Source organism: Podarcis raffonei, chromosome 9, assembly GCF_027172205.1.
Source record: "Podarcis raffonei isolate rPodRaf1 chromosome 9, rPodRaf1.pri, whole genome shotgun sequence".
NCBI lineage: Eukaryota > Metazoa > Chordata > Lepidosauria > Squamata > Lacertidae > Podarcis > Podarcis raffonei.
The window spans coordinates 30,855,865-30,875,800 of record NC_070610.1 but is presented as its reverse complement, the minus strand read 5'-3'; the positions used below and the strand labels follow the sequence as shown (position 1 = coordinate 30,875,800).

Sequence of the window (19,936 nt, the reverse complement as noted above, 5' to 3'; positions counted from 1 at the left end):
GCCTCCGTTATAAATGCAGAGGACTTGGGTATTTTTCTGGCATGCAGAAATCTCCAGGGTGTCATAATGCCAGAATAGTAACACTGCCAAGGGTATGATCAACAGAATCGTCCCTTTCAATATATCAGAGGAATGTGCCAGAGGGAATTCATCTGAAAAGGCTTCAGGGCTTTGAAATACACTTTTTGCCTCCAGTCTGAAATATTGTGGATTTTTTTCTTTCTTTCCAGGGCACATTTTGAACATTTCATTTGAACCTCACAATTCAGGAATGCTGGGGGAAATGTAGGGGGACCCTTTGTGAGACAGTATTTGTACTTAGGATTCTTGATTAGTCATAGGAATAGGGTATGAGAGATTTGCATTTTATTGGTAATCCTCAATAAAATGACAACCAACAGGGTTGCTGGATCCTAACTTGAAGACAACAGTTTTGATTTTACAGCTCCAGGGCAATGACTATAGGAATAGCATCACTTGATGCTGCTCTGTCTGCTTCATACACCTGCTGTGGGGCAAAACTGGCTCTGTTCATGACTGCAGGCAAAGGAAGTGGAGGGCAGGTCATCAGAAGTGGCAGAGAAAACTCACTCTCTGGGTGGTGTCTTTTCAGGCACTCAGTCTTGGATAGGAGGTGGCAACCTTCCCTCCTAGTGCTTTCTTATTACATTATTTTACAGTAAGATGGTCATTATGGGATAATTATTTAATAACAAATTGCTATTATTATCCACTTGATTGCAAATGCACATTTTTAGTATCCTGGCGTGGCAAGGTAATATATGTCATTTAGCAGTTCTGATTGATTGTGTCATGTCACATTGTTCTTGTGTGTGTTGACCATACAAGCAAATTAAAAGTGGAAGGGAGGGAAGAGGCTGTCATGTTGAGATAAATGATTATGCAAATAAGCCTTCACACAGGCTTTTTATTCCTAATCTCTTTGTTTTTATTTATTTATAAGGTCCATTTGTATACCGCTCCTAGTGTAGAAAATCCCAGAGTGGTTCACAAATCAAACTGTCCAATACATTACAAAACCAAAGAAGGAGATGTGAAAAAATCATGTTCAACTGTGAAACATCAGCAACTTAAAGTAATATGATAGACTTTTACAGTAACACAGAAACAGGCTCATAATTCACCAAACTACATAGCGGATGGCATTGTGGGGCAGAAGTGATTAACTAATGTTCCAACAGGTGAATCACTGCTGCTTGCTGGGAAGGGGAAGGGAGATCAAAATGGTGCAAACGTAGCAGCTGAGCCAATCCAGTGGTCCTGCCGCTACAATAAGCCTGCTGCCATGCTCCCCTCCACTGGCCATAAGCTGTAGTGACTAAATTGCCAAGAGGGCAGATCTGTGCCTCTACCCCGTGCTGCCATCTGGCTATTAACACAAACATAATTAGGCAGATGAAATAACCCAGCAAAAGGGAATACATCAGTTCATTTGATGAATGAATTTCTTCAAGGCTACATAGGATCATAATGAATGGGGGGGGAACAGACATTTTTTCAATAAAGAATTCGTTTTGACCCTGTCAAAATCAGAGACCCTGGCCCAGTTTTCACATGCAACAGAACCAGGTGGTAAAGCTTCTCCTGGACTGCACTTCCACTCCAAGGGTGACAGGTGGATGCAAGTTGATTTGAACGCTCTCCCCTCCCCCAAAGGCTTATTCCATGAAGAAAGCACAGGTATCATAGATATCACTCAGCGTAGACTTTTCCCCAAGCTATTTTTATCTGAGCATCGAGCTTTTTAATGGCCAGCATTGAAACACAGAAATTCTGCATCACATCTGAAGAGTGTTGCCGGATCAGACTAGACTGAGGATGTATTCTGTAGCTCCTACAACTCAATGTGCATCTAGTTGTTCAATTTCCCCATGTTCTTGCTGTGCTACTACATTCACATCCTCAGCTCTGCCCCAAATTTGCAAATCTGCTCTTCTTCAGTGACTGTATTTGTATTTTCTTTCTGTTTTGGTATTCCCTGTTCTACAAGGCTACGATGAACATCAAGTAGATCAGTTATTTTTGTGTGAAGCATTATCATTTTACTCTGGCAGGTTAACATTCTTTCTATTCTTTGCAAAGGTTTTATCACATTGCAGAATGCAATGGCTTGCATGAATCATTCAAGGAAAATTGGACTCTTCTTAATTGTGTTTTGGCAGCTGTGTTCATAAGAACAAACTTGAAAATCCCACAGTAAAATGATGTTTGGCCTCACTGTCTCTTATGCTGCCATTTCTTCCCCTTTATAAATTCCATTGCTGTGGTAGCTCTGTCTTCAGGTTAGTTTGGAAGAAGTGAGATATATTCATTGTTTCTAAAACAAAAGGATGTGTGACTATAGTCATTGTGTCTGCTAAAAGCAAAACTGTGTCTCTAAGCTTTCCATACAAGGAAAATGCCAGGGCGAGGAGAGATTTCCTTTGTGATGGACAAATTTAGCTTGTAATCAGAGCAACTGGTTTTACCAGGGCTCTCCAATCACAGCGCTTTGAGGGAGGGATGTTGTTGAAATAAGTAGCTTTGCTCTCCCACTGCTTCTTGCTGTTCTGCCTCTAAGGAGCAGTACCTGGGAATATTTCTGGTGGTGTGTGACATAGAAGCCTGCCTCTTGTTGAACAGAAGAGCTATTTATCATTTTACATAAACACATAATAAGCAGGGGCAGAGAGTAAAAAGCATTTGATGTGAAATCAGACATATTTCATAGTTGTCAAATTAAATCTGAGACATATTTCTCCTGTGGTTTCAGGGTGTTCTGAAAATTATTACAGCACAATGTGAAAGGCAGGAGTATAGATTAGAAAAACTAACAAACTGGGTGGGAATGTAATTTTAAAAGTAAGGAGGATGGACCTCAGAAGGGAGAATTCCAGTAGTTAAGGGAGTAAAATATCAAATGTTTGAGATGGTGATCATCATTACCAGTGACAGGTTGCCCTTGTACAAAAGTCTTGTAGTTAGCAATCAGAAATGGTTTTAAGAAGAGCAAGAAATCAATCTGTGAATGGTTGCTACCGATAAGATAAAGCTCTCACAGGGAAAAAAATAGAGCTTAAGTAAAGGCATTAAAATGACTACAAGTTTAATAAGGTACAACTGCATTATATTTTAAATATTGTGTAACACAATTAAAAGCCTCTTATGAAATGGGATATGTGATTAATGGCTGTATAAATCTTTTAGATCAGCCTTAGATGTGCTGCTTGTGGAAATTGTTTGTCATGGGAAAGATTCATATTTGAATCACCGTGAAAAAGAACAAGAAATTAAACTGGTCAGCAGAACTGACAGTGGTCAGTACTACCTTCAGAATGACTTAATAAGACCTTGAAAAGTTGGGAGTCGATGCTTTTAACACTGAAATGAATTCCTGGAAGTTACAAAGGAATTGTCACATGACACCCTTCCATTGGCTCAAGAAAAATAGAAATTGTTAGTTTCTACAAGAGCAACTTCGTAACAGAGTCTGTTCTGAGATTTGACGTTTTAAATATGAAAGAAGTGGTACCACCATTTTTTACTCTCTTTGACTTGTTGAGAAAATCTTACCTAGTTTCTGTGGATTGCTGCTACCCATATTGGGTTCTAAAGAAAAGCTGTCTCATTCTCAAAAAGAAATACGAGGATCCTCACATTCGGTTAAGTGTTTGTTACAAGGCAGGATAATATCTGTAATCTCAAGGGTTGGAAACTGGTGTGAGAGCTGCAGAACGGAATGCAGTGTGTCTGTGGGTGTGCAGTGAATGTCCCAATGCTGGCAAGAACCTGAGACTAGTTGTAGAATTTAAGGGTAAACTAGAAGTATAGGAAGTGCCATGAGAAAAAATGGGAATGTAAAAGCTGTACTGGGTTTTATGCAGCAAACCCCAATCATCTGCAGATGAGCTACCAGTCTAACCTTGTAAGTTGAATTTGGAATCGTACAGAAGATGAGCATAGACCCTGTGAGACTTGCAGGTGAGATGTGCACTGGAATGAGCACACTGAACACTCCAAGTGATGCTCACATGATCTCTATGGGAGATGCAGGTCCTGCAACCAACTGCAAATATAGGGAAGATGATTAAAGTAAGGGAACATGGTACAGTGGTACCTCGCAAGACGAATGCCTCGCAAGACGGAAAACTCGCAAGACGAAAGAGTTCTCCGTTTTTTGAGTCGCTTCGCAAGACGAATTTCCCTATGGGCTTGCTTCGCAAGACGAAAACGTCTTGCGAGTACTTGCGAGTTTGTTTCCTTTTTCTTAAAGCCGCTAAGCCGTTAATAGCTGCTAAGCCGTTAATAGCCGCTAAGCTGTTAATAGCCGCTAAGCCGTTAATAGCCGTGCTTCGCAAGACGAAAAATCCGCAAGACGAAGAAACTCTCGGAACGAATTAATTTCGTCTTGCGAGGCACCACTGTACTTAAGTGTCCATTACCCTACAGAGAGGGAGAATACAGCCATCTCTCAAGTCTGCCCACCTTTTTGAAATTCCTTATTTTATTTTTAAATCTAATTACATATATAAGAGCCCCATTATTGTGTTAACAATGTTGTTAATATTCTGTTTAAGACCAGGGAGTTTGTTATTTGATAAAGCTCTGCAAGCAGACATTACACAGCTGCTGCTTTTTCCCAACACAGAAATTTACAATGATTTGAATCCCACAACCACTGAAAGTTGCCCACCTTTAGGGCTCTTAAAGGGACAGAAGCCCTGTTCTGAAGTGAATTTGGTCTCCATCATCTAAGCCAAGGCCAGTTAGAAATATTGTTTGACACTATTATGTATAACTATATATTGAACAGATCTATGCAGTTGCAAACAGAAAAAATGTGACTGGCACTACAACATTGTATCATCTATCTATATTTATACTGATCTCAGGTATTCAAGTGCTTGTAGTTACACTGGCGAAACACACATTCAAGAGTACTCAGGGAAAACCTGAGGTTTACAAAAATACCAGAAAAATATTTGGGGGCTAGGTGAACACCCTCTCCCCAAACATCCCAGTGACGGCTAAGTGCCTACAGAATGCTGACTGGCTGTTCTGTTGTGAAGGAAGAATAGAATAGAGCATCTTGAAAAGATATAAAAAGTGAACTGCTGCATTGTCTGTATATGCTCTTTGGAAGCTTACACTGAGAAGTTTACATGCTCTCCAGGAACAGAAGTGAGAGCTGCACCTAGAAACCAATGGAAAAATCCAAAATTTTCGTGTAGATTAGATTGGGATTCCACCCACCACAGCCCAAGGAAGACTGAGCTTACTATTTGGATAGGAAAAGCTGACTGCCACTGGAATCCTGAACAGAAACACTCCACCCCAAAGCATTGTGGCACCCCAGCTTTAGAATTCCCTCCTCACTGAGATGTGGCTGGTGCCAACTCTTTAAAGTCATTAATGCTAGCTGAAGAAGGGGTTATTCGTCCAGGCTTTTGGTGGAGTTCAGTGCTGTTACTGACGGCTATTTTAGTTGGCTGATTGTAATTGTATAATGCACCTGGAAATGTTATAATTTCACCCTGTTCTGGAAATACATTTGCAATGCAGAGCAGCTAAGGAATCTTTTAAATAACTAAATATTGTTGCAAGGTAACCGCTTGCTCCTTCTATTTCACAAGTACAGGCAGCCAAAATAGTACTGCTCATGTCCAAGAGGAAGGCATCAGAAAGCTTTGGGAGTTGGTGAAAGTAAAAGAAAAAGGCGTGTGCAAGTGAGGAAGCTAAGAATAGTGAAATAATTACTGAGCATGTTCAGTGATCATAGAATGCTGACTGACTATTACAGAGGGTGGGGGCAAAAAAGGGGGTTGGAAGGGGAAAATATCAGGGAGAAGGGTAGTTTTCAGCTTGCTCCATTTGATTTTCTGCTCCAAGCATGTCAGGTAGCAGCAGAGAATAATTGTTTCCCAATACAGCTTATCCTTGTAATACGGAGAATGTGATGCAGTGAAGAGCATAAGTGGAGGAGGTCTGCTCTCTTCACAGGACGATAAGGCCCGTGCTAAAAAATCTCAAGAGCCCCTGAGATAACATTCGCATAAGAGTGAACTAAATCTAGCCTGATTATGGGAAGCGAGTTCGGAATGTGAAGCAATTTATCCCCACCAAACATGTTCCCTTTGAAACAGCAAATTAGATGTGCAGCAGGATTTGGTCACACTTCAAAGAATAATATGCAGAACTGGAGATCCATCTGTTTTCTCTTCCACTGAGGCTCCTGTATGTTAAACAGGCTTTCAGTAACTTCAAAGCCTGTTTGAAGTCTTCATTGTGCATAACTCAGGCACAAAAACCAAGGATTCCTTAGCAATATTACCATCTGATATTTTCTGTTAGTTTTAATATGTGAAGAAAAACAATTTGTTCTTGTTTCTTATCATTTCATTTTCTGCTTTTTCTGCTTTAGCTACGACAGTGAGGGGCGATTAACCAATGTCACATTTCCAACTGGAGTGGTCACCAACCTGCATGGGGAGATGGAAAAGGCCATTACAGTCGACATTGAATCTTCTAGCAGAGAGGAAGATGTCAGCATTACTTCAAACCTATCATCAATTGATTCTTTCTATACAATGGTACAAGGTACAGTAACAGGATTTAACAAAAGCCCCTTTTTCTCAGAGGAGGGAAATGAAACAAAGCCAGTTATGGTCAGGATATTATAGTTAAGGATTAGCATTGGAGATCTGCAAGGTGAAATATTACATCTCATTCTTAAGCATACAGTTTGAAAGATGGGTTGGCTATATTTGGGGTGTGTGATTAACCTTTGTTATATAACTGGCCCAAATATTATTATTTGTATCTGAAGCTAACAGCAATTGAAGCATTAAAATTATTCTGCTACCTATTTTTATGTTGGGTTGGAAATTGTTTTTAAATGCTGGTTAATTTGAAGCTGCTGCTCATTAGCTGTTGTTGAAACTGAAATTATGCTATTGAATTGTGGTTGTTTATATAATTTATAAACAAATTATATGAAGCTCCTATGCATGCAGAAATTCCTATAAAGAAGTGAATGGGAGAAACGCATGCGGGGGAACACAACTGTGCTTTTTGCAATATCCATAGTGATGTGAATCAAACAGATACATCTGTCAAATAGTGAAGTTAAGAGGTTGTATACAAACTGAAGAATTAGAATAAATTTTAACAGGGTGGAAAAATCTACAAGAAGCTGTGGTTTGTTCTCCATTATGGCTCCCTTTAAATGAGAAGTCACAGCTCTGGAAGTATGCTATACTTTTGTTCCATTTCAGATCAGTTAAGAAACAGCTACCAGATTGGCTATGATGGGTCTCTCAGAATTATCTATGCCAGTGGCCTGGATACACACTACCAGACAGAACCACACGTTTTAGCTGGCACAGCCAATCCAACTGTAGCAAAAAGAAATATGACTCTCCCTGGAGAAAATGGACAGAATTTGGTGGAGTGGAGGTTCCGAAAAGAACAAGCCCAAGGCAAAGTCAATGTGTTTGGCCGAAAGCTCAGAGTGAGTAATACCTCTAATGCATTTTTAATTTAAGATGGTACTGTGAAGGATATGCTACAAACTTGCAGTGCTTGAAATGTGCATGCTCGCCTTTGTTTTCAGATAACAGTTCAGATAAAAGGAAAGGGCCATTGGTGGTTATAATTTGGGGACAAATTTTTGAGGTGAGAACATTTTGAGGTGGAATACCCTCCGTCAGGGACTGGTAGGACGCTGACAAGTGTGTACCCGGGGGGCTTGAATCTGACTCAGGAGAGGGGGGCAGTGGTCTGTGGGGCCAGGAGGCAAAAATCAGAGGGAGGGGAAGCTTCAGAGCTGGAGGGCGATGCAGAAGAGACAGGCCAAGCAAGTGAATGGCCAGGTGCTTCTCTGCCTTTCCCTGCACCACTATCTCCCAGAATCAAGAGAGAAGTAAGGTGGGAAGAGTAGAAGCAGCTTCCGCACAGGCGTTTTTCCTGGCTATGTGCGCACAGCCTGTCAGGGGAGTGGTCCCCAGTGTTGGGAGATAACACCGAGGCCTTGTGCCATTCCCCAATGCAGCGTTGCCCGGGATTCTTCACTCCAGTCTCCCATCACGCTGTTGCGACCCATATCCTCCTGGGACATGAGCACACGACTAGCAGAGTCCAAAATAGAAGTGTTAGCCTTGAGGTGTAACATCTAATCCTTACTTATTGCAATGAAATCAAACATAATAGTACAAAGTAAACATGGCTCCTCTTTCTCTCTCTTCCTCAGAGAGAACGCTGGAACAAAACATCACTGTGGGAGAACAGTGGGAGGAAGGGAGCAAACAGCGTATCTCCCTTTCCACTTATATAGCTCTAACAATCAGCAGCTGAAATGCATTACATACAGACATGTGATCCAACAATCCTATATCTGCAGCGTAGGGAGGGGTGAAATCCTAACACCCAGTCGCTGAAACTGCTCCATAGAGTGCAGACCTGGGAATACCTGTCTAGATGCTAAATGGGTGTCGAAGCGACTGTGTTTTCTTCGACAGTAAAGAGTTAACTCTCTGCCGTATGCATTTCTTTGAGTGCAGTAAAAACAGGAGTCTTGTGGCATCTTAAAGACTAATGCATTTATTATGGCATAAGCTTTTGTGGACTCAAGTCTAGTATCTGACATGAAAGTCAATGAAAGCTTATATCAGAATGCATTTGTTAGTCTTGAAGATGCCACAAGACCTTTTGATTGTTTGTGTTAATATATGTATTTCAAAAACTTGTCCATGGGACTTTGTGTCTTCAGTTAGCTTTGCTGACGATGAATCACTATTATACCAGAAACACAAACGTATTCTCTTCTCCACATAGCAATATCTTTAATTGTTTCAACACTGCAGAATTGCACAGATATTTTACATTTGACTTGGCTTTCTTTTAAAAAATAGAGCGCTATGATGCCTAGTTTTAGAAGAAAAGGCTAGAAAGTAGCCTATAGCACTTAACTTCTGAAGCAGTGTTGCGTGTAGTACTGCTTCATCAAGTACAACCATATATGTCTACAGAAACATACATTTCTAGGCTACCCAAGAACTATGAAAATGTGTAAAACCCTTTTTTTAAGGAAGCAGGATGGTTTTAAAAACAACAGACCACTGCTTTAAACAAGACTAATTGCCGGGCTCTGTTTCATTATTCTCTGCTCTTCTTTGAAGTACTTCAGCCAAAGGATTATGGAAGAGAAGGGCCAGTAAGGAGAGTTAAGCGTAGGATTGAAATTACCTGTTGGCACTCAACGAACAAGAAAATGGAAACCTACCATCCTTGTCAAAAGTGTCTTCCCTGTTTTAAAGCACCTTGAATAGCTGGAAAACTTTGAGCCCTTTGATAGTTTTGTGTTGCTCAATATAACCAATTCAGAAATGGGATAATACTTTATTTATGGATTATTTCTGCCAAAGGCTTCTGGCTATCTAACAATGTAAATCTCCTGGCTTAAAGATAGTAAAGTCTTCTGATAAATCCCCAAATTGATGAAACAGAAACATCACTAATCCATTTCTCAAAAGAGAATTATATTCCTGTTTTCTCAGTGCTCTATAAAGGGCTTCATTTTCACAGGTTGTTTTGTGTGTTTTTTGGAGGGGGGGAGACCAAGCAAAGCTCAAACAGGAGGTAAAATATCTAAGCAAGGATAAAAAAATAAAAATTATGAAAGAGTAAAACAAAAAGTATGCAAAAGCCATCTTTTACCCTTTCATTAAAGAAAGTTATATGAATGCCTCTTCTCTGCATGGTTCCCAATTGACCTTCATATAACTTTCTTTACTGAAACATAAGAGCCTTGCTGGATCAGACCAAAGGGCTTCTACAGCCCAGCATCTTGACTTCCACAGGGCCAACCAGATACCTATGGAAAGCCCATAAGCAGGACATGAGCACAAGAGCCTCTCCTGCTGCTGTTCTTCCACAACGGGCATTCAGAAGTATATGCCTCCTAAACCTGGCAGTACCATATAGCCATCATGACTGGTAGCTTCTGACAGACCGTAGGCCAAATTGCCAGTGATGACGCTTATGTGATTAAGAAGGTTTTTTTAATTTAAAAAATACCAGGTGTTGTGGGTTAGGGGGTATTATCAAGATTGCAGTGCATAAGGAGGGGCAGTTTAAGCCTTCCATTCCCAGCTACAATATTTGTGAAATCCCATGGCGAGGGATGATACTTCAGTGATTGTGTGCAAAAGGTCCCAGTCTGCATAGATAATACTGAGCTAGATGGACCAATTGTCTGATTCAGTATAAGGTAGCTTCTTGTTTTTCTGCTACCATGTTATTTTAAGGATTTGCAAAAACTGAGACATACTTCACAAACATGTAGTTAAATCTGTTGCCCTCGGCTGTCTTAGAAGGGAGATTCAGAAATGTTCCATGCTGCATTCTGAATGGACCTGCCCTTGTGGTCTAAAGGTTGAAGACCTTGTACATATTATTACAGATTGTCCTTTTTATAATACGTTGAGTAGACAAAAACTGGGACAAATTTTAGGGAGAGATGCAGAGAGGTTTGACCATCCGTCTTTAATTTATCTACTGGGTTGACAACATAAATATACAACCTGCCACCCAGGGCTCCTTTGGGAGGAAGTGTGGATATAAATTGAATAAATAATAATAGTAACTGTGAAGACTGCACATTTTGATGCAAATGTGCAGTTCTTGAGAGAGAGTTCTTCAGGGAGATTCAGAAGCTAAATTATGTTTTATACTTTTATTTATGTTTTAAATAATTTTGAATAAAGTCATGTCATGTCATTTTGATGTAACATTTCTTGAAAGAGTGACAGTATTTTTAAAGGGGCATTTGTTATCCATCAGTGAAATTCAGCATTTAATGTTAATGTTATAGATGGCTTTATTTGAGTCTGAGTTAATATTTATTGATAGTTACTTTTATAATATTTTGTGATGGTCTGATGACTAGATATACAAATAAACAAATCTGATCTGTTCTTGAATATCTGCTGGCAATTAGCATGGGGGCAGGGAGGATTCCATTGACATCAATGGGAGCTTTTTCCCCAATGCTGATTGTCAGGCAGGGGGAAGTGAATTTCATGAAAATTACAGCTGGAGAACGAGGGCTTCAGTCTCACCTCCCCCAACCCTGCAATCTTACTAACACACACACACTTGGTAATAACATGTTTAGTTCAGCCCACAACCTAATCCCCTTAGTAGCTATTGCCACACCTTGTAGTGGTAGCCTTGTAGCACATTTTTTGTTTACAGTTAAAGCATAAGTTTTCACTGTCATTTCTCTTTAATATGTGGAGCTTTTGAGAGAGGGTCAGTGGTCCACTAACAGAAGTTCAGTGGATATAATGCTGTCAATTTCTGGGCTCCTTTATCCTAAACATATTATTAAGTAAACATTACTGATTTAACAGAATTTACTAATCATTAATAAACAGATTGTATGGGTTTTTTTGATGGAGACTGTTGTTTAAGGATGCCACTAACTAGCCTTGTTCTAATGGCAGGTTCATATATGGTTTGAGTCTTTATGATTGCAAGCAATGCAGTTCCGTCAGCCAACCAGAAATAATTCTTTCAGAACTTACATATGGAGGGCAGTCGTGTAATATGTACAATCCTGTGTACATAAATCATGGTTTATGTAATAATTATTAACACTAAAGACGCTTTAATATAAAATAATTTTGGGGCCATGTAAAATAATATTGTGTAGCCCTAACAATTAGAGCGAGATGAGCACGCAACCCTAGAGTCGGACACAACTGGCCCGTACGGGCAGGGGTACCTTTACCTTTAACAATTAAATTGACATATAATTATAGTTCATCAGTATATGAGTTGGCCTTTGTTTTCTTTTTCTGTATTAATTCTACACTGATAATTTTGCTGTATCTCTCCTAATATCCCCCATAAATCTAACTATTATAAAGTATATCAATGTATGTATTGTTTATTATATTAACATTTAACTAAATTCCATGGGAATTAACTGAAAAGGTCTGAATAAATGCCAATACATCTTTATTTAATGAAACCTTTTTAAATGGCAGTTAATCTAATGTCTGGTACTATACCAAGAAGTTTCTAAATTAATTTACTGACAAAGGAAATCAGTCATTGCAAATGGTGTTTAAATAATGATGTTCAAATAGCTGTTGCTATGAGGAAGTAAAACAGCTTGTGGTGAAACAACATGATTTATTTTGTCATCTTGTTTGTTTCATAAAAGGTTAATGGTAGGAACCTCCTTTCTGTTGACTTTGATCGGACCTCAAAGACAGAGAAGATCTACGATGACCATCGTAAATTTCTGTTGAGGATTGCCTATGACACATCAGGACACCCAACCCTCTGGCTCCCAAGCAGCAAGCTGATGGCTGTCAATGTTACCTATTCATCTACAGGTCAAATTGGCAGTATCCAGCGAGGAACTACTAGTGAAAAAGTAGATTATGATGGACAGGGAAGAATTGTATCTAGAGTATTTGCTGATGGCAAAACGTGGAGTTACACATATCTTGAAAAGGTAAAGTGCTATTCTATCGTAGGAATGTGTGTGTCTTGCAGTTAAATTAGTGAGTTATTGCTGCAGAAAATGGTCACAAGCCATACACAGATGTACAAGGTTTTTAGTTTTAGACTGCGGAGCTACAAATATCCATACCTGAAGAATAAGCATACGGATCTATACAGTTCCTAAAATAAGGTGCACTTCTTACATTTGTTGGTTTGCTGCCAATTGGTGCAATCCAGTGAAAGTTAATGATGCCATCGAAATAGATCAGAATTAAAGATTACTTGAATGATTGCATCCCAGTGACCTGAAAAAGTTTAATTACAGTTGTTTTTCTCAGAATCATGCCAAATTTTATCCATTTTTAATTTTGAACAGCAGCTTCCAGCACAGATAAAAACTATTGCTTGTATGCATTTGGCGTTTTCAGCTATTCTCCTACCCTTCTGCAGCCCCCTCCAAAATCAACTCTGGACGGTTTGAAGGAACAGCATGGCAGGTGCTGCATGGGGCTTCCAAGGGGAAGGAGAATCACTAGAGACCACCCCAGTCCCTGTTCTGCTGACAGAAAGCTATGCTGAATGAAAGAGCTTTCTATCAGCAAACGAACAGCTATTGGATACAACCCGATTTAAAATTTGCAACAGTAAGGAAAAAAAGACAAAGCAGCAGAGTAACAAGATAAAATCCAATTTGCAAAAGGAAATTGAAAAGGTGTGGAGAGCGTAAAGGTTTTCACCTGGTACCAAAAGGACAGTAGACTTTGTGCCAAGCAAAGCTCTACTGAGAGCTCCAAAGCCAGGTCACCATTGCGGAAAAGACTTTTACCTCTAGTCACTACCTGCCAAATGTCACTGGTAGCCTGGTTGCATCCACACTGTAAGTTTTACAGATGAACTAGCAAGATAAACTCTACCACATTTTCTTTAAATCCAAACTCTCACACATGTGCTGTGTCTGTGTCTGCTGTATAAGGGCATTTCCCCAGCATTGGTGCAGCAGTGCCAGTAACTTCTGCCGCCTGGCAGAGAGTGCAATTTCCTGTGCCAAAAGAAGGGATAAGGTACTCCTTTATATGTGCACTGGAAACTCAATCCCACGCTTTGCTAGCATAGCACAGTACTGAGCAGAGCATCATGTAAGTGCTTCTAAATATGTTATGTCTTAAAATTGAGGGCTTCATATGTTCAGTCTTATGGAATCAATCAAGAAGTAATGAAAGCATCAAATTGTGTTGCCTTCTATTATCTTTTAAGGTGACATCACTTTCAGGGGGCCAGAGCAGGCTTTGCCTTAGATAAGAAAAGCCAGGGACATATTATGACTGTTTCATACATCTTCATGTGAATAATGTAAACAAGCAACACCACTGAAACTTTACCAAAAAAAGTCATTTGGTGGCTGATTAACTCTACAAAGTTTGATGTAAATAATGAATAAATTGCTTTGCCCATCTGACAAATAGATGTGGAAGAGGAGGTTCAGGGATCTTCAGGCTAGTAAACTTCTCGCTAAATTATCTCTAATTACAGGAGTGAAATTGCCTCTTCCATATGTTGTTCCCTTCCTGAGTTATTGGCTTTAAGACAGTTTCACTTTTGCCAGTATTAAACATGACTTATCCAAATCCATTGACAATCTGCTGTTTGGCTGTGAGTGCCTGATAAAAGAATGGCTCAGTCACAACAAGTAGCACATTAAGAGTCTGGAGCTACTAATTACCAAACCCCTTACAATTAAGTATCCAAATGAATTAGGCAGAGAATAATTACCAATATGTAAGGTCAAGGATAACTCAATTTAGAAGATGATGATTTACTCAAACAAAGTGCTGTTATCATACAGTGGTTTTGGCATTGGATTAAACTTCCTTTTCCTTTCCTTTTCAGTCTATGGTCCTCTTGCTGCATAGTCAACGGCAGTACATCTTTGAATACGACTTACTGGATCGGCTTTCTGCAATAACCATGCCTAGTGTTGCTCGCCATACTATGCAGACTATCCGTTCCATTGGCTATTATCGAAACATCTACAATCCCCCTGAAAGCAATGCTTCTGTCATCATGGACTACAATGAGGAAGGGCAGCTGCTACAAACGGCTTTCTTGGGTACAAGTCGAAGAGTCCTTTTCAAATACAGAAGGCAGACCAGGCTCTCTGAAATCCTCTATGATAGCACAAGAGTCAGTTTTACTTATGATGAGACAGCAGGAGTTCTGAAAACAGTAAACCTCCAGAGCGATGGGTTTATCTGCACCATTAGGTACAGGCAAATTGGCCCATTGATTGACAGGCAGATTTTCCGCTTTAGTGAAGATGGAATGGTAAATGCCCGATTTGACTACAGCTATGACAATAGCTTCAGAGTGACTAGCATGCAAGGTGTAATCAATGAAACTCCATTGCCTATTGATCTTTACCAGTTTGATGACATCTCTGGAAAAGTTGAGCAGTTTGGAAAATTTGGGGTTATATATTATGACATTAACCAGATAATTTCCACAGCTGTAATGACTTACACAAAACACTTTGATGCCCACGGCCGCATAAAAGAAATTCAGTATGAAATATTCAGATCCCTTATGTACTGGATTACAATTCAGTATGATAACATGGGACGGGTAACTAAAAGAGAAATTAAAATAGGGCCATTTGCTAACACAACCAAGTATGCGTATGAATATGATGTCGATGGGCAACTACAGACAGTTTACCTGAACGAAAAAATAATGTGGCGATACAACTATGACCTGAACGGCAATCTCCATCTGCTCAATCCAAGTAATAGTGCTCGTTTAACACCACTTCGGTATGACTTGAGAGACAGAATCACCCGGCTAGGTGATGTACAGTACCGTTTAGATGAAGATGGATTCCTGCGGCAGAGGGGTACAGAGATATTTGAATACAGCTCAAAGGGCCTGCTGACCAGAGTTTATAGCAAAGGCAGTGGGTGGACAGTGATATACCGTTACGATGGGCTTGGGAGACGAGTTTCCAGTAAAACCAGTCTGGGACAACACCTCCAGTTTTTTTATGCTGACCTCACATATCCTACAAGGATAACTCATGTATACAACCATTCAAGTTCTGAAATCACCTCTCTCTACTATGACTTGCAAGGACACCTCTTTGCCATGGAGATCAGCAGTGGAGATGAGTTCTACATCGCTTCGGACAACACGGGCACGCCACTCGCTGTTTTTAGCAGCAATGGTCTGATGTTGAAGCAGATCCAGTACACAGCTTACGGCGAGATCTATTTTGACTCCAATCTTGACTTCCAGTTGGTGATTGGATTCCATGGAGGCCTTTATGACCCTTTGACCAAACTGATTCACTTTGGGCAAAGAGATTATGACATACTGGCAGGCCGGTGGACTACACCCGACATTGAAATCTGGAAAAAAATAGGGAAGGATCCAGCTCCTTTTAATCTATACATGTTCCGAAATAACAACCCAGCCAGCAGAATACATGATGTGAAAGATTATATCACAGGTAAATAAAGGTATTTTTTTTAGTGATTTACACTTGACAGGAATTTCTGTTTGCTCATAATCTACCTGGTTAGCAAATGGCATTGTACGCAACACCTTGGAATTAATTACCAGTGACAGTCAATTTGCACAGGAGTTATGTTCCAGGGATAGCACGTGAAGTCAAAATCGTGTAGAGTCAAAACTCTTGGCATTCAGTAGTAGGTGGGATTGCCAAAGTGTTTTTTTCACTGGCTACTCACACCCTTTCCTCCCCCTTAATTTTTTTTTTAATTACCAAGTGCGTAAAGCTGAACGTGCACAAGTTAAATGTGTGTAAATTGCGAGTTACTTGTATGCTATCTAGCTGACAGCAGTGTGTACTGAATATGATGAAGGATATAGGCCACCAAGGCAAAATAGTTTTTGCCATGCATATTCTAGTTCATTCCATCTCAGTGAGAACAAAAGCAAATAGAGTTGTGTAAAATATATTCCAAAATACATCTGTCAAGGCCATTGCTTCAGTAATAACGATGGACTTTATCTTCTGGGATCATTAACTGGCATTTGGCTAGGAATGGTCAACACTCCTCATAGTGGGCCCTGTCCTTTGTCCTTGCAGGATATTACAGCCCTCTTAAGAGATTCAGAACAAAGGAATTGCAGGAAGCAAAACACAATTTTGGTGTTTCTATATGTGACTAGACAGTTCCCACAGCAACCATTTATAAACTAGTAATGTATTGAATATTATAGGTGATATTATGCCAGATGGCAACTTTATCTAGAGTGCCTGGTAGGGATTGTTACTTGCATGATAACACCTCAGATGATCATCTTTGTGAAGGGAATCTTTCCAAGCCATCGTCCACCGGTATGAAAAATAATGTGCTATCACTCCCACTTGCTGTTTGTGGCAGTGTATTCATTTGCATATTAAATGAAAAATAGTGTTTCTTATTTCCCCCTGTTTTGTCATCTCTCCTGGTAAGTTAGGAGTTCTCAGACCAAATGGATTAATGCAGGACCTAGGCCTGCTTGCCATGTGCTTTTTACTGCCAACTTTCACTTTTCAAGTTTCACAAAACTAAAACTACTTGTTGTACCCATTATATGTTGATAACTACTGTATAAAATGTTGTCCACAAATATCTTTCCCCCCTTCCCCACTTTGATGAGAAGATCCAGTGGTCATTCAGCTCAAATACTTATCCTAGCACTCCCAGCACCCTAAGAACAGTGTTTCAAAAGTACTTGCGGGTATAGTTTGCATAATTTAACTTCTTAGTAGTACATCTACAACTAAGATGTGGTGCAAGAGGAATGGGTGGCAGAATGCCTCTTTCCTCATCATTGTATTATCCTTCTGCTCTGCAGCAATGGTGTAGACAGATTCCAATTACACTGCAAGAGTACTAGTTTGGCACTGCCCATAAAAACAGATCCTTCAACTCCTGACTTTATGTGCTGAATAAAAAGGAGGACTAGATTCATTCCCTGCCTTCTAAAGCAGTTATTTTCTGAGTTTTATCTCCAGCAGTCAAAACTATCATAAAGTCTTGTTCCTAGTAGCTTGTTTTTCACGAATTTGCATGGTTCCCAGTCATGTGTAGTTCTGAAGCAAGTCAGAATCTTACGGGACAGAATCGTCTGTGCTTTAAAAGCTGGGGAGATGGAACACTACCTTCTCCATCTTGCACCCATCAGGAACCAACCATGTAAGATATTTAAAGAATAATGGTGTGAGATTTTGACTACTTTGAATATTTACAAAGTTGTTGGCCTCATCTCACAGCAAAGGGATTTTGTCTAGAAAGGGTGCGTTGCTTATGAAGATTAAGTTGAGAGGAGGAAATAAGTTATTGTGGCTCTAGACCCTAGATCGTTCATCATGTCAGCTAACAATCATACCTGCAGATACTGTAAAAGTCCATGCATGCACGTGGCTGTGAGTTTTGACAGTGCAGATTACCTGCTAGATGAATGAGCAAGGAAGGAAATTGGTACTTTGCCCATTGACACTTCTGCTGTAAAAGCCAACAGTGTTGCTTTTCTGTTGAGTCTGCACACCTATCCTCACTTCCGTTTGTCTTGTGATTTTAAGCATTTCCAAGTCATGGGTCTGAGAGAGGTTGTTGGGTTTTTTGTACCACCGCTTTCCCCGGGAAAACCCAGTATTTAGTGCTGAATGGGAGCAAACACCAATCTGGTTTTCTGCAGATTGATGCGTGCTCTGATTAAGCAGTAAGGAGTGGGTATTCCCAGGGAAAATGGGGGAGGAAACCTCTCGAACCCGTGGCTTGAAATCACTTGAGATCGTGGGACAAATGAAAGTGTGGTTGGGCCCACAGTCCCAATCCAGCAACACAAGCCATGGAAACAAATCCAGCTGCTTCTTGCAGAGTGTATGCATCAGGAGCCACACAGGCAGCTTCCAGTTTGAAAGGGGAGGTGCAGATGACTCTCATGGGCTCAGAATAAGAATGGATTCTGCATCTATATTGCAATTTTCCAAAGAAGAAGAAGAATGTTTAGATGAGCTAATATATAACCATGCTGTGGTTTCCCCCCAAAGTATATTTAATTGTGGCTCAAACCTGAATCCAGGCCAACCAATGTAAACTTCTGTAAAGTTAAATGAAATAATCAGGGATTGAAAATATGACCTCTCTCTCCACAATTATTTTGTTAGATGTCAACAGCTGGCTGGTAACGTTTGGCTTCCACCTGCATAATGCTATCCCAGGATTCCCTGTGCCCAAGTTTGATTTAACAGAGCCCTCCTATGAACTTGTGAAGAGTCAGCAGTGGGATGATGTACCGGTAAGAAAAAAAAGAAAGTGAATATTAAACTGTGTCAAAATTGAATAAAGGACGCCATGCTGTTTGAGCACTATAATCCTCAAAGGCTTACGTGGCATTAAAAAATATTTAAATGCACTTTGTAAAGACTATTTTTTATTCACAAGATATCCATAGACTAGATGCTAATTCTGCTCTTGCTTGGTGCATTTGCTAAAGATTAGGTCTGAATTTCGACATATCCTAATTGGCTTTTCATAATGCAAGCTAAAATAGGAAGGAGGATAGACCTAATCAATAAATAATAGTATTTTGAAACCCTTTTTTAGAATTGTAACTTTCCCAGTGGAAGCTCTGGAGATTGGATTTATACCGGCACCCTGCCTCAAGGCAGAAAGTGAACACTGTAATAAAAAATAGACTGTGAAATAAACAGAAGAACAGGTGATATAAATTATGCATACCAAGCACCAGTACAATTTTACTTCTCTTTAATATTAACCATGTTTTATATGTGAAGATAAAATATTGAATGTGAAATTACCTCAGGTAAAACCCATTACATTTCATAGAGCCAAAAAAACTCTAGGTGCTTATGAAATTTTTTGATAAAAAAAAATCTCCTGCGGTCCAGAAATATGTAGCCAGTTTAAATGATGGACAAAAATAAATGGAATGTAAAACAGAAAAGCCCTATCTGGTATTTAGGAAAATAGCGATTATAAATCTTAACTGTTCAAAGATCAAAAGGCCATGCGCCATCAAGTTTCCAGTTACCGGCAAGGAATGAGAAACTTTAGAACAGTTGCTCACTCATGACAATTGTTCTAAAGGATCTTTGTAACTTCTCTGGTTTTTAAATTAAAGAATCAGGATGGTTTCCACGTGCTATATAGGTCAAGAAGCCACCACCTGCATCAGTTTCCCAAGCTGTATTCCCAGAGCGAAACCATATTCACACAACCCATAAAATTGTATCAGCATAACTTTCTTTTCCTGTGCACAGGCCCTGAACACAGGAGGAGCAAGTGCATTGGAGAAATAGCTCTAGTTTCTTCCCTCCTCCATTTTCATGCATTGCAGGTCACGGGAACATAAGGCCATTTATACCAAATCAGACCATTGACCTAGCTAGCTC

The 19,936-nt window shown here is 39.8% G+C and overlaps 1 protein-coding gene and 1 long non-coding RNA gene across 22 annotated transcripts in view; one reads left to right on the top strand and one right to left on the bottom strand.

Moving 5' to 3' along the window:
- The window catches only part of LOC128420726 (uncharacterized), a 63,139-nt gene that overhangs the window by 10,858 nt on the left and 32,345 nt on the right, over positions 1-19,936 (bottom strand). Inside the window, exon 4 of the long non-coding RNA XR_008332100.1 lies at positions 13,431-13,555. This is a non-coding gene — a long non-coding RNA (uncharacterized LOC128420726). The remainder of the gene's footprint in view (positions 1-13,430; positions 13,556-19,936) is intronic.
- TENM3 (teneurin transmembrane protein 3) overlaps positions 1-19,936 on the top strand; it is a 1,264,592-nt gene that overhangs the window by 1,241,484 nt on the left and 3,172 nt on the right. For all 21 annotated transcript variants that reach the window (XM_053402551.1, XM_053402561.1, XM_053402557.1 and 18 more), the window contains 5 exons: positions 6,422-6,597; positions 7,275-7,510; positions 12,230-12,526; positions 14,404-16,015; positions 18,689-18,819. In XM_053402551.1, the coding sequence (XP_053258526.1) occupies positions 6,422-6,597; positions 7,275-7,510; positions 12,230-12,526; positions 14,404-16,015; positions 18,689-18,819 (2,452 nt within the window). The remainder of the gene's footprint in view (positions 1-6,421; positions 6,598-7,274; positions 7,511-12,229; positions 12,527-14,403; positions 16,016-18,688; positions 18,820-19,936) is intronic.